The sequence below is a fragment of the Rhineura floridana genome, chromosome 10 (assembly GCF_030035675.1).
Source record: "Rhineura floridana isolate rRhiFlo1 chromosome 10, rRhiFlo1.hap2, whole genome shotgun sequence".
Taxonomy (NCBI): Eukaryota; Metazoa; Chordata; class Lepidosauria; order Squamata; family Rhineuridae; genus Rhineura; species Rhineura floridana.
In genome coordinates this window covers 75,102,990-75,120,701 of record NC_084489.1, presented here as the reverse complement: position 1 = coordinate 75,120,701, position 17,712 = coordinate 75,102,990, and the positions used below count along the sequence as shown (strand labels likewise).

The 17,712-nt window shown below is 39.7% G+C and overlaps 1 protein-coding gene across 1 annotated transcript in view; it reads right to left on the bottom strand.

Moving 5' to 3' along the window:
* PTPRN2 (protein tyrosine phosphatase receptor type N2) overlaps positions 1-17,712 on the bottom strand; it is a 1,065,701-nt gene that overhangs the window by 826,494 nt on the left and 221,495 nt on the right. Inside the window, exon 3 of the mRNA XM_061585692.1 lies at positions 12,812-12,925. Within this exon, the coding sequence (XP_061441676.1) occupies positions 12,812-12,925 (114 nt within the window). The remainder of the gene's footprint in view (positions 1-12,811; positions 12,926-17,712) is intronic.

Genomic DNA, 17,712 nt, shown 5'->3' with positions numbered 1-17,712 from the left:
ACTCTATCTATGAGACTTATAACTGTGCACATAATTGAAGAGCTATCAGGTGAACCAGGGAATTTTGCCTAAATTCATTCCTGATATTTACAGGGCAGCACATGTGGCACAAATTTTCTGCCATTTTTTTTTGTTTTCTGTAATACAAATATAAAGTTATTAGCATGTATATTTGATTTAAGTCTTCTGCTTTCTAAACCTTACTAGCAACATTTGTATATACATAAAAATCACAAGAGGGACTCCATTTGCTTTTAATGTCACAAATGATATGCTTTCAGGTCCACACGGTTTATGGATGAAGATGAAAGATACTCACAAAACCTAAGTGCATATTTCATTTCATTTTATGAAATCAAAGGCAACAACTGCAGTTGTAGGCCACCTCAGAAGTCCCTTTGGCAATGTCAGCTGTTGCCTGCACTCCGCCTTTCTATGCATAAGGGACAAGAGTAGTAGAAATATCTTATTCATGCTATCATAATTTTAGTCTTCTGAATTATAGTAAAGAACACCTCTCTGCAGAGCTTAGAATCAACCATCCCACAAGCTCCACTGGAAGGTAAGAGTGAGAACAGATCATTGTGGGCCATGCCCTTGGAGAATTAGAATGCCACTGTCAATACAACCCTTAGCTTCCATCTGTTGGGACTGTGCAGCAGCACAAAAGAGGTAATAAATATTCAAAGGATGCATTTCCTTTCCTTCCTACTGCTACAAATGCATATGTGCGCACGCGCGCACACACACCCCTCTTATCTCTCTTTCTCTTTCCCCTTTTTTCTTCATCTTCTTCTATTGATTCTTGTAAGAAGCACACCAATTTTGCTCAAATAATGCAATTGTGCCCCAGAGCTGTGTCAATCCTAGCTTTTGATTCAGCAGTAACAGCCATCTCTTCAGTAGTGCTAAGATGCTTTTAAAAGACCCCCTTTAAGTCATTATTTCATTTTACCGTGCATGTGATATTGCCATCCATAATCCTATTTATGCAGCTATAGAATTTGGTCCAACCAACCTAAGGCATCAGATTTTCATGCTAATAATACAGTATTGAGAGGGTTCCAGAGAGGTCAGGAGGACAAGAGGAAGATTCAAATTGAATCAGGGATGCAAGATGAGGGACAGGGGAAGAATATAATAATATTGGTTGAAAAAGTGATATATATTAGTGAAGAAGAACTTTATTTACAGTCTTAGACCCAAACGAAATGGATATTATACATAGTACAATATAGGGGTAAAAATAATAAAAACAATTCTTATATACATGAGTATAGCTACTTTATACAGATGAAAGAGAAATACGTATCTGCTGGGCTGCATATATAAATTTAGCAACCTGTAAGGTGATTTGTTTGTCAGACCCAGATAGTAGATATGCTATAGAAGCTCCAGGGGGCTTATGAGAATTTTTTTTCAGAATCTCCTCCAGATACTTAGAACAAATCTGAATGTATAGAGAACAAAAGAGAATAGTGTGTGGGAGGGTTTCAATGTCAGCACCACAGGGGCATATACGCTGATCATATGGGATCCCTTTAAATCTCCCTTCGAGAACCGCAGATTGTAAAGTATTGAATCTCGCTTTAGAGAACATTAATCGGAATTTAGGAATTGTAAGTAAATCTAAGTACGTACTGATCTTTTCAGGGGGAAGATTTAAATTCGAATAAATTGGGGAGCATTGTTTGGACGCTTTAGTCAAGGATGTTTGGTAATCAATGTCTTTAAATCGTGTACGTATTATTGTACGTGGACGTGCTGAATCACTGCCTGACCGCGATAATGGACTGGATGAGAGCTAATAAACTGAGACTCAATCCAGACGAGACTGAGACACTGTTGGTGAATGCCTTCCCTGCCCAGATGGTGGATGTTTACCCTGTTTTAGATGGGGTTACACTCCCCTTGAAGGAACAGGTACGTAGTCTTGGGGTTCTTTTCGATCCTTCCTTGTCTCTTGAGGCGCAAGTGGCCTCGGTGGCAAGGAATGTGTTCTACCACCTTCGGTTGGTAGCCCAGCTACGCCCCTATCTGGACAGGGATGACCTCGCCTCAGTTGTTCATGCTCTGGTAACTTCTAGGTTGGATTACTGTAATGCGCTCTACGTAGGACTGCCCTTGAAGACAGTTCGGAAGCTTCAGCTAGTGCAAAACGCAGCAGCCAGACTGCTGACGAGGACCAGCCGGTCAGCGCATATAACACCTGTTCTGGCCGGTTTGCACTGGCTACCCATTTGTTTCTGAGCCAGATTCAAGGTGCTGGTTTTGACCTATAAAGCCTTACACGGCGTGGGACCGCAGTATCTTGTGGAACGCCTCTCCCGCTATGAACCAACCCAGTCACTTCGCTCAGCATCTAAGGCCCTCCTCTGGGTACCAACCCATCAGGAAGCCCGGAGGACAGTTACTCGATCTAGGGCCTTTTCTGTAGTGGCCCCCGAACTGTGGAACAGCCTCCCCGAAGAAGTACGCCTGGCGCCGACGCTTCTATCTTTTCGGCTATGCTCCCAGGCATTTTAAGCGTTTAATGTTATAATTTTAAATCTTTTTTTGTTTGCTGTTTATGTTTACTGTTGGTAGGTTGATTTTATTGTGATATTCTGTATTTTAATCTTTTGTACACCGCCCAGAGAGCCACTCGCTATGGGCAGTTTAAAAATGAAACAAACAAATAAATAAATAAATAAATTGTTAGTGCGTCATTTGGCTATTGGGATATTAAATACTCCTTTGAGAGCCCCATTTGTTGCAGTTTCAGTTCCAATTTAGAGTTCCAGTTAGAGGGCCAATTGTCCTTCTAAAATAGAGGTATTAATCCTGTCTTAGTATCGGTTGAGATTTTAATCCAATAATTTATAGATGTCAACCAAGCCTGGCATTCCATGGACAAAAATCCGCACTTTAGTCTCAATGCTGCCGAAGGTGCACACCTAGCAACACCTATTAGGCGATGGAGAAAAGAGGAAAGGATTGCTTCAACTGGCTTCGCATGAAGATTCAAGGAATGTATCCAAATTGGGGCTCCATATAAGATTTGAGGTATGATTTTGTTTTTAAATATATGAATAATCGCTGGAATGAATTGTCCCCCTTTGTAGTAGAAAAATCTGATCAGATTATTTAGAGAGCTTTTTATTCTCCTAATCGTTATTTTTAGGTGGAATGACCAATTCAGTGTGGAATGGAAATTGATGCCGAGATATTTATAGTGTGTAACTTGTTCAATAGAATGGTTGTTTGTGACGCCCTTCCCTGGCTCTCCCTGTCAGGGTCCTACCTGCTCGTGGTTACTGCCTGTCACTAGGCACCACCAGGGACTCCACCAGTCCGGACTGTCCTTTTTATGGTTTCTCTCCCCGCTCTAGCATAGACCTCACCAGATCCCCCTGCTAGGCACCACCACCAGTCACGTCCTATAACCCGTATTCCCAGAGACTCTGCCTGAGTCTCTCTATCAGGTTACCTCTGTGACTGCGTCCTTAAGATGTCCCAATCCCTTTGATCTTTATATATAAAGCATATAATTCTGGTTTGCTCTGAATACTTGTGGTGTTATTCTCTTCACTGCTGCCACCATTTGTTACCCTTCAGCCTTGGTATTTACCTTACCCTCCCTTCTGGTCTGTGGAACCCCAGCCAAGGATCAGGCCTTTGGTAAACCAAATATATTTATTAAATAACAGAGATAACAAGATTACTTTATAAAGGCACTTAAGCATATGGTTTCATCTATTCCTGAGGTACTGGTCTTAGTATTAATCCAAACTCCACACTCTCCTCACACCCACCAACTCTCCACCCAATCTCCTCTCAAAAACCCACCAAAACAACCCACTCACATTCACCGTCCACCCAGATTTAACTGTCATCCTTCCATTTATACCCTCAGCCATTCTAAACACTCAGCCAATCATCCAGCATTCTACTGCCCATTCACTCCCCCCTCCTCTTTCATTCCACTTACCATGTATCTCCTATACAAACAGCACTTACCATATATACACTAATACATGAACATCACATTGTTCACTTTCCAAATCGGGGTACTTATTCACTTTGAAAACACTAAAATTTTTGTTTTGTCGAAATTAATATTTAAGTGATTCAGTGTACAATAGGACATGAAAGCCCTTAGTGTACGTTTTAGTCCAACTTTGGAAAGCGAAAGAATCACAGCATCATCGGCATACAAAAGTAGGGGATGTGATATATATTAGAGAACAAAAGCCATTTTTAAACAGATAGGCAGACATAAACAATGACAAGGCAGTTTTCATCTGATATCTTAACAGATGCCATCTTAGTTACTTCACTTTTGCCCGTAAGACTACTATGTTATTAATTTATTACAGTGCCTTCCATGTACATTAGGAGTTCCCAAACTGTGGTCCACAAGCTTCATCCAGGTGGCCCATGGCATGTTCACATTAAATATTCAAATTGCCTTTTATTGTATTACAATTTGAATTATATGGAATGCAAATGGTAAAACTATTCTGTGGGCCCGGCCACAGAATAGCTTTTCAAATCTGCAGTGACACTGAGGGCTCAAATCCTTACATCAGACACACAGTTGGCTGGGACATACAAAAGGGCATTTTCTGATATTCTGCAGAAATCCTAAAAAAACCCCTTTTGCAACACATACACTTTTTTGTACACCGCCCAGAGAGCTACTTGCTATGGGCGGTTTATAAATGGAACAAATAAATAAATAAATACACACGAGATTCATCACAGTGCCTTTAATAGCCTCCATCTTGGACACAAATCCCAGGACAGCACTAATTTTCCATTGTTTGCTGAAGCATATATGAAGTCTGAGAACATATCCCAAAATGTAGTATCTCAGAAGCTCTAGGCTGTTAAATAAGGCTGCAAATATTGTGATCACCAACTACAGCCAAGGAAAAATTTCTAGAGCTCTTTTTAAGTGGACAAAATAGTTTTAAAATCCTTCATCACATTACAACAGCATAGGGTTGCCAAGTCTCTGGTTTGTGCCCAGAGACTCCAGTTTTGCGGGGTTCTCTCTGGGTCTCTGGGTGAATCACCCCAATCTCTGGACTCTTAGCTTTCATTATTTTTAAAAAATTACGTTTCTAGGTGGTCTGGTTCAAGAGATATATTCCAAAATGTCAGCCGCCACCCCTGCAACTTCTCTTAGTACTGGCTTTTTTAATCCCTGTCCTTTCAGGTTTTTAGCCAATAAGTGAAGTCAGGGTTGTGATTGACAAGGGATTTGTTGACCTCCAGACAACAGCTAAAACCAATTGCAAGTTCTGAAAACAGTTTCCTTTTTCTACTTGTCTTGACATCAGGAATTCATTAAATTTATAGCTTTCAGCAATATCAAGAGTACTTTCTCTGTGATCTGAATACATTAGGACTTGTTTCTGAGTAAACATGCATAGGATTTCACTACAACAGAAAAACACAGCAGGATCTCGATAGGCATGCACAGTAAACAATTTTAGGATTATAATAAAAGCATACATGCAGTTTTTTTAATTACTGCAAAAATAGCATGTTATACATTTTATCTTTCAAATAATTTTTCAACAGAAATTTTAAAAAGTGTACATGCTGCAGCTTATAATGACATTCCAATGTGTTATACTTTTCTAATTATAAGGGGTCAAACAAGTTTAAATTTTCCTGGGCTGTTGAAGATGGCAGTTTATTTGTCTTATTCATTGCCTGTTTTGAACACTTTGCCAATATGAAGCTTTAATCCTATACTTGCTTTTCTGTGAGTAAAGCTGCAATGCTAATCCCACATACCTGGGAGAAAACCCTGTTTAATTACTTTTGAGTAGACATTGTTAGGATTGTGCTGTAAATCAATGGGACTTTTGAGTGAATATAGCAAAGAATTATGTTGTAAATCTTTCCCCCTCCAATCTTTTTTTAAGCAATTGGAGGGCTTACTTAGGTGTCACTGCTTTTGTTTGGTAGGAAACTAATACTGATTTTAAACAAAAAAAATTCTGCAATTACCAACTGGTTTTGACAATAAACTATTATATGGAGTGTATGTATTTTCCCATCTCCAGTGTGTGTGTGTGTGTAATCTTTCCAACAACCCTGTGAGGTAAGGTAGGAAACCAAGGCAGCTCACAACCAGAAATAAATCCATTTAAAATACAGTAACCATAAAACAAGTATAAAACAGCTGCAAAACATCTTAAAGTGGCATGATTCTAAATTTGGGTTGGGTGCGTGAAGTTCCTTATCACTTCAGGTTGCAGTTCTGTGCACACTGCCCTGTTTGAGTAAGCCCCACTCAATACATTGGGACTTGCTTCTGAGTAAACATGCATAGAATTGCACTATAAATATCTTTACAGTTTGTGTAAATAATAAACATCTTTGACATTCATGCTTATATAAATATTTCTTCATACTATGTCTCGATATGTATCAAGATTTCATACTATAGTTATAAATTATTATTTCCTCTACATTTTAAGTGTGCCCTTCTACCTTGAGTAAACTTTGTAACTGACTTTCATTTAAAAAAGTAATTAAAATTATTTATATGCAGGCAACATTTATGATGTAATACATAATATATTTAAAGCACTCCAACTCGCATTTAAATTACACGACTACCCCCAAAGAATCCTGGGAGGTGTAGTTTCCAGCTCACAGTTATAGTTCCCACAACCCTTATCAACTATAGTTCCATGATTCTGCGGTGGGATTCATGTGTTTCAGATGCACGATGAAAGTGCTTTAAATGAATGGTGTGGATCTTTCCTAGGTATGCTGTGCATTCATTAGTGAACTGAAAAGAACAATTTTAAAAGATACTTTTTTAAACAGGGGAAGGACTGTAGCTCAGTGGTAGGGCATATGCTTTGCATGCAAAGGTCTAAAATCCAATTTCTGGAAAAGACTATTGCCTGGAATCCTGGAGAGCCAATGCTAGTCCATGCCATCAGTATTGAGATAGATGGTACCAAACGGCCTGAGTCAGTATAAGGCAGATTCCTTTGTTCCTAAATGTGGAAAGAGACGCAAGAGCCACAATGACTCCAAAATTTATTTATGTATTTTATTTACAATATTTATATACAGCTTTATTGTAAAAAAATCTCAAACCAGTTTAGAGATGGAATTTAAACAATAATATTATTGGCAAAAAGAGTTAAAGACAGGTATTTAAAAGCATTCAAAATAATAAAACCAACAATGAGTTAAAAACAGATAAAAACACAATAGCTTCTACATGCCTGGGTAGGCCTAAACAAAAATGTTTTTAGCAGGTGCTGAGTGCAATGAAATCATCTGCCTAATGTCAATGAGCAGGGAGTTCCAAAGGGTAGGTGCTACCACACGAAAGGATCAATTTATTAAAAGAGCAGAACAAGCACTATGTGGCAGCCATAACATGGAAACCACACCTTGAACTTGGCCTGGTAGCTAATCGACAACCAGTGTAGATTTCAGAGCAGATGCATTATGTTCTGATAGGGTCTCACTCATGTCAGCAATCATGCCGCAGCATTCTGCACTAACTGCAGACCCCGGGTCAGGTTGTGCTGCATGGGGATTTCTGTGACCCTGGCTGACAGGTTTTGTTAGTTTTGGTTTTTGGTTAAGAACCTTGACTGATTATGGGATGCTAAGTTTTCTGTCTTACTCACAGGAATCTTGTGGTTGATATGGTATTGCATTTAGGAAATCATCACTGTCTTTTGTTTTTGTTTTTCTGTTTGCATTTCATTTACCTCTGACCTCACTCCCTTACATCCATAGAAGCAGCAACAGTGGTTCCATGTGGTCAGCTCAACCCCCTTAAACCCAATGACGATGCATCTTGTTATTTCCATGATAGTTTGTTTCTTGCCAATAGTGGTAAAAGAGAATTCACATACTGGGAAGTATGGTTTCAATTGCTGTTGTTCCCAAGCTACCATCAGTGAAAGTACACCAAACCATGTGTGTTTTCTCTCTGTCAATTATTACTGACTGGAATTGGGTTGGCTGTCAAAGTGAGTTAGCAGCCCACATGGTAGGCAGGAAAGGGTAGAGAATGTTCTTATCTCTTACTCATTTCTCAAGCCTCTCTCTGCAGTGAAGGATCAAGTCTGTAAAGAAGTTTGGAGCAGCCATGTTAAAAGGCAGGGGCAGCGCATTCCATGCAGGGGGTTGCCAACCCTGCTTTGATATGGATATCTTAGCAGAGAATCCCTAGTCAAGCCTTACCAATAGCACAATCCTAATCATAGCTACTCAGAAGTAAGTCCTGTTGAGTTCTATGGTGCTTAGTCCCTTAGTAAGTATGTTTAGAATTGCAGCATTCTTGAGTATCCACCTTTACTCCTGAGTGCTCCCATCTACAACATTAGGCTCCCTCTTCCTGCACTGGCCTTCTGGTGACTGGCCTGGCCTGAGGGCACTTAAACCCTTGCCAGAAGTAAGTAGGCTAGATTAAATGTTCCATACCCAAGCCCCCTAAACAGGTGAAAAGGAATGATCCCTGAACCTGGGAACACCCACATTTAGCTAAAAATTTGATTTTACTTTCCAATTAGATTTTTTTTGTTTGAGTGGTATGCTCCAACCAACTTTAGTTGGTGCTTAATGCATCATGCTTAATGACATCACTACGGCTTGCCCCATGACATCACTAGGGCCCATCCCTGAAATCTCAGGGTTTGGGATGCTTCTGACCTGGAAACCCTACAACAGCAAAATAGATCATTATTATTTTCATGTTATATTCAAAAGAGATCCATGTTCATCTAGCCTAGCAGCTCACCAAACAGTAAAATAGGGACACAAATGACGCCCAGCTCGTCGCACAGCTGACGGGCGGGGCATAGTTGCAGATGGGGGCGAAGCTGCCGCCTCCATCTTTAAATGGGGCAAAGTCGCACGTCGCACCTATGATGCAAGCGCGACTTGGCTGAAGGGAGGGGCGAGGCTGGAGGGCTTATTTAAGCCCAGCTGCCCTCCTACCTTCCTCTTTAGAATTGCAACGCCCACCCCACCCTCCCTTTTTTATGATGTGCCTATGGGTCACTTCGGGGCCGAGTAGGAATTTTTATCCTGCCCACCCTCGTTGGCAGGCAGGTTTTTCACCTGCTCCACACTATGGGAGGGGGAGGGAATCAGGTTAGGGGGTGTTGTTATTAATAGGTGGATTTGGCAAAATTGATATATTGAAGGCTAATGCCCTATGGGGCAGTTTTGTTATAGCACTGGTGCGGGAAGGTGCAGGAAGGGAAATAGTTAAGGACAACTAGGTGGCCCCCTTAGGCACCTTTGGAGGTGACTGGCGGTTCTGGAGGCCTGTCTCGCAAGGCTTTGCGGCTCAAAGACAGGATATGGGCTGCCTCTGGGGCCAACTTATCTCATCTACCCAAGGGTTATTCAACCCCGGGTGGGGATGACGTGGGAAGGCCCCCCCACTCACCTACAAGGTGTGGCCAGGGTAAGGGGTAAGCAGATGGGCTTGCCCTTGCCCCGGCAGGGGCTGGTCGCCCAAGAGCTGTATGGCAAGCTACTTGCTTATAGATAGTCCCGCACCTAGATTTTCCCTCTGCAGGTCACTTTAAAATTGGGTTTGTCTGCTGTAATTTAATAAAGTGGCCCTTGTTTAACCCAAGCTGATGTGTCAGTGTCTTATTTTGCCCCTCAACTGCAAATAACCATTCTTAAAGGACACCTGCATGCATCTTAAGCAGGGCTGTTGTTAAGTAGGGATTGCACTGGATGTAGTTTTGATCATTCTCAGCTTTATTTTTTTTCCTGTCTGTTAAGGCTGCAAAGGTAGTTGAAAGAGTGTGTGCAATTCCAGGTGAAATCTCAGGAGCAAGGATTTCCATAAATAAATATTCTGAATATGTCTTCACTCCTCATTAATAGCACTATTAAAACAAATTGTGCAAATTTCCTTACCTTGCATGATTTAGTCAGTTAAGAGTGTTTACCTTTTCTGGGTATAGAATTAAGTTTTTTTTTTAAGTACAGCAACGCACTACCATGATCTGAGTACCTCTTGGTAGAAGAATGAGGTTTTTAAAGAAAGAAAGAAAGAAAGAAAGAAAGAAAGAAAGAAAGAAAGAAAGAAAGAAAGAAAGAAAGAAAGAAAGAAAGAAAGAAAGAAAGAAAGACCTGAACTGATCCAAAATATAAAACAGAATTCTTGTACATGTTCGTATGAAAGAGCCGGTGCTACATACTAATGTCACATCATAGTACTTTTTTCACCTGCTTTGCTGGCCATTCAAGATACTATACATTCAGAACATCTTCTTCTTACAGTTAATGCAGAACCCAATGTAGTGGACAGACCAAAAAAGAACTCAGCACCATAATGAAGTGGTTATAGAAAGTCACATGTTGTCACATCATGGTATGAAGTATTGCAATTTATGGTATGAAGTCATGTACCATAAGAACCAATCATAGCATCAACAGGCTCAGATGTAGTTGTTCAGAACATCTAGAAAGCTAGGAAGCATCTAGAACATGGGGAGAGACATCTGGCATCATTGTGTCCCCAGTGCCTAAGCAGAGCATAGGATGAATGCATCTCCAGGCCTGCCAGTGAGAAGCAGGTCACTTGCTCTTTTGGGTCATCACTTCAGGGAGAAGCAAGAGTGAGAATAGCCTCCTTGTCCTAATCTCCAAGAATATTGATTGCTTTCTTAATACTCTCCTGTGAGAGAGGATAAATGCTGGTATGTTCCCTTCCCCCTCACCTCCCCATACAGCGGCTAGCTCTTGGTATGCCTTACAGGTTTAGCTCTCTGAATATTTTGATCTCAGTCCTCTGTATTTACATGTAGTTGCACTTTATATATTGTATTACTGTATTTAATTTATCTGTACTGCTATACTAATTTATTTTTCTGCATTGTTTTTGTGATTATTTTTTAATTGTTATGTGTTTCCTGAGTTAAACTATGTAAGAAAGTGTTTGCATTACTGTTGTTTCATATTTTGGCTTTTTCTAACAAACCACAGTTCCTGGACATTATAGGGAATTGTGATCAGTTTTGAACTGGAAGCAGAAGCTTCCAGCCTCCTCCTCACATCTGTGCAGGAGGAGGGGAGAGTTGAGGACAACAACCAAACCAATGCTTACGCAGGCTCATGTACATTGCTTGAACAGAAAGCAGGAACCCATGGTTTCCCATTATATCCAAACTGGCTCTAATGTCACAAGATGGCTGACCTATGGAAGTTGCTTGAAATTGCCTGTTTGTGGCAACCTATTTGTATGGATTAACTCCCCATACAGAACTGTGCCCATAGGCCATCATCATATAGGTTGTTATCTATTCCTGGCAGGGGTGCCAATTTCAAGCTTCCCCCCCCCATGTTACAGCCACATACTAGGTATTCAGGATAGCACCTGAGGTAAGATGTAGAAGATAAAAGTGAAGGTGGATGACAGGCTTCATGAAGGAGTAGCATGGATGGAAGACAAATAGTTTTTCAAGTAACAGATAATATAACATTTTTAAGAGAGGGGGCAGCTTACAGTATTAAAAGGGGGAGGCTATGATAGTCAAAAGGAGAATCTTAGAAGAATGCACAAAGGAGAAGAGAACAAAAGGGATTGAAGAACTCTAGTAATTTTTGCATTTCCACATTGATTGTAATACTGCAGGATATATCAGATATAGCACTATCACGTGAAGAAGAACAAAGATAACGCATACAGAAAAAAAATCACCGAATGTTTGGATAAAAATGAAACGTTTCACACAAGGTCAAAATCCTTTGATAAAGAAGTGTTATATAAACAGCAGGCAAAATCAACTTTATATTATATATGCAGCCTCCAAGAGTAGCCTATCTAGGTCTTCTGAATTAATAGTGATGTTTTGATAATATTTTTACTTTAATTTATTGATACAGAACCTAACACCTCTTTGATCTCCGCTTTGATCACAGGTATAATTTGGAAGTAATCAATGACTGTATAAAAGGGAAGAAAAATGCAGATGGCAATTGTAACAGCAATAAAGCTGAATATCTTATTATCAAAGAAAGCATATGTCCAAATGGCCGAAAATGAAACATGCAGAAGAAAATTGTTACAAAAAAAGAGAAAGAGATACTGTGTATTATTTGGCAATGTAATTAACTTACATGGCTTTTTGCTGGCTGTGCTGTACAGCCCTTACCAGCAGCTTCCTTCCCTTCCTAGCCACATTGCCATCAAAATGTATCAGAGAGAGCTAGTAGCTCTGCATTGAGCTGTTTCCCTGTCTCCTTCCTCAGGGGTAAACAATTGTTTCTGTTCCCAGGGTGCTTCAATTCTAAGGGCTCTTCCAGACTGTCACTATTTTCAGATGGGATTCAGTCACATACCAACAAATTCAGGTTGCACAATAAAAATTGATTTGGAGGTCTTACACAACAAACCCACTTCACCAAAGACTAGACTTTGTGATAAGGAACATGACAGGAAAATGCACAGGAAAGTGTGGAATAACACTTGCTTGACATCATGTCGTCCAACCTTCCCACAAACAAATCAGAACACATGGTCAATAATTAGCCAATGTCATCTGATCTCCCCACAAACAAATCAGGATGTAACTTCAAAAAACAGGTCATCTGGAAGTAACTTAATAATTAATTAAATTGCAATAGGTCTTCCTCCAATGAGATATTTCTGATTTTTTGGGAATCATTTAGGCTCATTTCTAAGTCAATCTGGCATGAGCAGAGTAAAATGTTTGGCTCAAAGCTCTACAAAAACTGCACCCCTCCCCTTTATACCACTGATTCAACATATCCACATGTTATCTACCAAGTCTGTTCTGCACAGTACCTCTGCGTAACAGCTTCTCTAAGACAATTCTCAAGCGCTGGAGAATGGGCGGTGAAACTTCATACTTGTACACGTCTATCACTGGAACCTGCTGACACCTCCCAAATACTCCATCTGGAAAGATAAAAAGGCGGGGGGGGAGAACAGGAAAAGGGGAGGAATAAATCACATTATTCTATGGCATACCTGCGTATACAAAGAGATGTGTAATATTATTTGCAGTATGTTATGTTCTGATGACAGTTACATTATATGTGGAAATGTGAGAAAGAAGATGTTGGATACTTTCTTGGTAATCTTCCCTTAAAACCTGCTTTACTTTTTGATGTAACACATCTTTTCTGGCTATGCTATAGCAAACAAATAAAACAGACTGCCTAGGAAACATGAATATTATTTTGCAGAAGCAGTGAGCATTTTTTTCTCCTTTTAATACAGAATCTATGTAATAGTAAATGAGTGGTGAATCGATAATAGGCAACAAAGGCTAGTTTAATGTAGTACCCTCTAATGAATGCAATAAAAGAGAGCTACTCATGCAACAATGAGATATTAATGGAACCTAATTTATTTAGCTCTATTCCATTCATCTAAAATGACAGACCCTTCTCATCAAGCTCTTTTCATATCACACCTTCTAATTAATTTAGGCCCTAATTAGTCTTTATTTAGAGAATTGTTCATTTCAAGACAAGCTTCCTGTGTGGGAAGAAGATAGGCAGGGGAGGGGGAGTTCAAACATTCATATTACCTTTCTCCCTTCTACACAAAAGACTAATTTAGAACTTGGGTGTTTATAATATCCTCTGACCATCTGCAGCTCTAGGCTTCAAAAATGGGTGCATTTATTGTTTTTTTCACCTGTACACAGTGATCCAAAGAAAACTATTCAAATGCAACAAGTTTAATTAGCTTGTTATTCTTCATATTACTTGTTTTAATTCAGTAATTACTGCAGATATTGCATTTATAATCAAAAGGGACAGTGCAATTTGACTAATAGAACATAACATTATGAATTAATTTGGAAGTACCTATTTATTTATACGCAGTTTCAATAAGATGAAAGAACAGATAGATGGGAGGGGAAACAGCTGTTCTCAAAATTGAAAAGTCCTTCTATGGTATTATAGAGCATATACCTATATCAATGCAATTTCATTTACATCATAAAGTGAAGCATTAGCCTAGATTTTAAAAGAAACAAATTAAAATAAGTTAGTGCACACAAAATATTTTTTTACCAAGGAACAAAATGTTTTGCCAAAAGATGTAAACTCTTGCCATACCACCATATATTTTGGGTTTATTTTGGTTTCATATTTTTCTATGCTACAAAATAATGAGCTCATAACAATGGATAGCTTTTAAAGGGTGTGTTTATTCCTCTTATGCAAGCTTGTTGTATCTCTGCACACTCTTACAACAAAGTAAGTTCTTCTGATAAAATAATGTATCTATTTTGTGTTTCTTGTTCTCTAAAACTAGCCCAGCAACAACTGGTTTTAGTAGCTATCAAACAGCATATTTGGTTAAAGGTGTCTCAACCCTTCATTAAATGCACACTATTCCCATCCCTGATCTACGTGCATTCCTGAGAGCTTTATGATAAGTGGAGAAAGGCTGTAGCTTAATGGTAGAGCATCTGCCTTGCATGCAGAAGATCCAGCTTCATTTCCATCCTGACATATTCAGGTAGGGTTGGGAATGTTCCCAGTCTGAAACCCTGGAGAGATGCTGCCAGCAACTCTAGAAAATACTGAGCTAGATGGACTGGTGGCCTGATTCTGTATAAGGTATCTTCCTGTGTTCCCTATATGCGCATAATAGACGTTTAAGCTAAGCTGTAGGACCTTTAAATGTACATTCGCAGGTTCAGGCTGGGACCTGCAACTGCAATGCCACTCCTCCTGTGTGGTCAGTAAAGACATCCTGAAGGTCTACAAATGGCTCCAATGCCTTAACAACAACAACAACGGAAATGCCTACAAGCCTCATAGAAACATTTTTTTCATACTAACTCATGCTTGTCATCTTTGATGGTAGATGCTTTACTGAACAAGCTGGAGCTTGCAGACAATGCTGTCTTCTTGGGCGAGCAATGCTCTCATGTTAAACTTTTAAAAGCCACTTTGGTGTTAGATTTTTGTTTCCTCTAAGATCAACAATACAAACCAGCAGTCAATGCATCTTCAAGGTTTAGTCATAAGAATACATGTTAAAAATATCATATTGCTTTGAGGAACATGGATCAATAGCTGCTGAGAAGCATACATTGATCATCAGTCCCAGGCTATGGTCTGAAGGCACATGAGCCAGCACCCTGCTGAAGCTAAGCAGGGTCAGGTCTGGTCAGTGCCTGGATGGGAGACCACCTGGGAACCATATGTAAGCTGCCTTGGGTTTCTATCATGAAAAGAAAGGCAGGGTATAAATGTAATAAATAAATAAAGCATTCGCCAGTGAATAAAATAGCAAAACTGAAATAATATAGTATCTAAATGGCAAGAAACTCACATACACACAGACAGAGAAAGAAAGGAGAACCTATAGTATTGGGGGGGAAGGCAATATAGAGTCTCTGGATAATAAATGCTTGATAAGAAAATCAGTTTTGTAGAACACTTCTTTGTTTACTTGTAATTCCACTTAAGAGAATACCATTTCCACTTAAAAGAACACTATTTTGGCTTATTGTCTTCTCTGATACAGCATCTACTTTGGCACCACCTAAGCTGCTTTCTTGAGACACCCTTCTCTGTGTCTAAAGGTTCTGGCTACATGCTTTAGTGTTCCAAGTCTGTGAGCACTCGTTACAATTCAGAGGAGATAGTGTTTATTTTGCTTTATGCAGTGAAGGAGCTGTTTTAAAATTTGCTTTACTAGTATGCCTCCTGGGAGCTGTTGTTTAATTTATAAATAAAGAATGATCCAATAATACATTATTGGCTGCATCCACCTACTCTAGCAGCCAAATTGCACATCATAGGAAAATTGTCCTGTAAAAAGAACGCTAACATGCTTTTTATGTGATAAGACATCTTACAAACCCAGACAGTTGCTTTAGTGCAGGGGTGGAGAAGCTCAGGCTGGGGGCAAAACGTGAGAAGGAAAAAACATCCTGACCAGCAATAATGAAGAAAGTTGCTAGCAAGAGATTAACAGAGAAGTCCTGCAATCAAAGTTGTTGTTCTTTTTTCATAGAATTGTAGAGTTGGACCTTGGAGGTTATACAGTCCAGCTTTCTTCTCAGTGCAGGATTGCAGTTTTCTCATTGGAACCTGTTCCAGCAATGACTCTTCCACTGGTCCAGATTGTGGTTGGGCAAACTCTCAAAGAATAGGATTAATGACAGTGTATCCAAATGTGATGTTTGTGGTAGGGTCTTTGCTTGACTCATTTGCTGTGAGCAAACTGCAGTATGGGCCGAAAAGGAAAGCTAGACTCATGTTTAGTAATGGGAAACAGCCTGATATACACAGAATAATTTCTGGCTGATCAATTAATCTTAACAGGAGTTTCCCCACAAAGCTGAACCCTATGTCCAAGTTCTTCACACATTCAAAGACACACATGGGAGGGGGGGAAGGGATCACTGAACAATATTTATATTAATATATTTTCAACTTATCCTTCATTTCTTCAGACAGATTTAGCATGTGGGGACTTTCTGTTCATAATCTTTTGCCATAACTTTTCTTCATTAGAGCTAGTCAATATGGAAGTGTTTTTTTCTTCTTGTATTCATTCTTTTGCATAGTAGTTGATGAAGAGGCTCCTTAGCTGAAACTGACCCCATTGTTTGGTAATTGAGGAGGGACTGGACTATGCTGGCTGTAGCACCCTGTGCCTCCAATAACAGATCTTGGCATGTAAAGGTATGTATAGAAATTCCCCCCTCTGTTGCCACACAATGGCAGCTGGAGGTCTTGACTAGCAAACCATCTCACAAGCTGCCCTTTCTGTTTTGTTTTTCCTACCTTAAATGCAGAGCTTGGAAAAGTTACTTTTTTGAACTACAACTCCCATCAGCCCAATCCAATGGCCATGCTGGCTGGGGCTGGTGGGAGCTGTAGTTCAAAAAAGTAACTTTTCCAAGCTGTGCGTAAATTGTAAATTGTAAATGTTCTAGAGCAGGGGCAGAGAACCTGTGGCCATCAAGATGTTGTTGAATTCAGACTTCCGGGAAGGGTGACTTAGCCTGTGCCTGCTTTTGAGACGGGCTCCTGCCTCAAAAGAAGCTTATTCAGATATATCAGTCAGTTTTTTCTTTTTTTTTTGACCGATTAAACTTCTCCCGGGTAGGGAGAAACGAAGAGATTAACCTCAAAGCCTATTTTTGTTGGGACGACCAGATCTCATTAATTTATGGGACGAGGTCCAGCCGACGAAGGTGGGACGGATTTTCAACAGCAAGCTCTATCTGTTAAAGCGAACGTTCATCTTATCTTCTAAGAGAGAACGCACTAACAGGCAAGCACCCTTCTTTCTATATTTTTCTTTTACTTGACTTAAATTGTTGCTGTTTAAAAGAGATTTGCCAGATTGATCAGTTTTTGACATCTCACTGGGGAGCCATAACTTCTCTCTGCTACGCACTAATTAATAGCTTATCTCTGTTTTTGTTGCAAAAAGCTGTCCTGGATTTGCATTCTAAAGATATACACAGAAGAGGGATTTCTATTCCAGATTTTTATTTTGAAAAATATTATACTGTTTTGAGACTACTCTCTTTTTGGTCTATTTTATTTTGACGAATCTGTTTCTTGACGATTGCCATTAATTGTTTCGATCCTGGGAACTGCATTTTGTTTACTTAACTATTGGAGAGATAAGGCTGTCTGCACTGTTTATACTGTGATGTCACCAAGTTTGGAGTATTAACCCAATTGTTGCTGAAA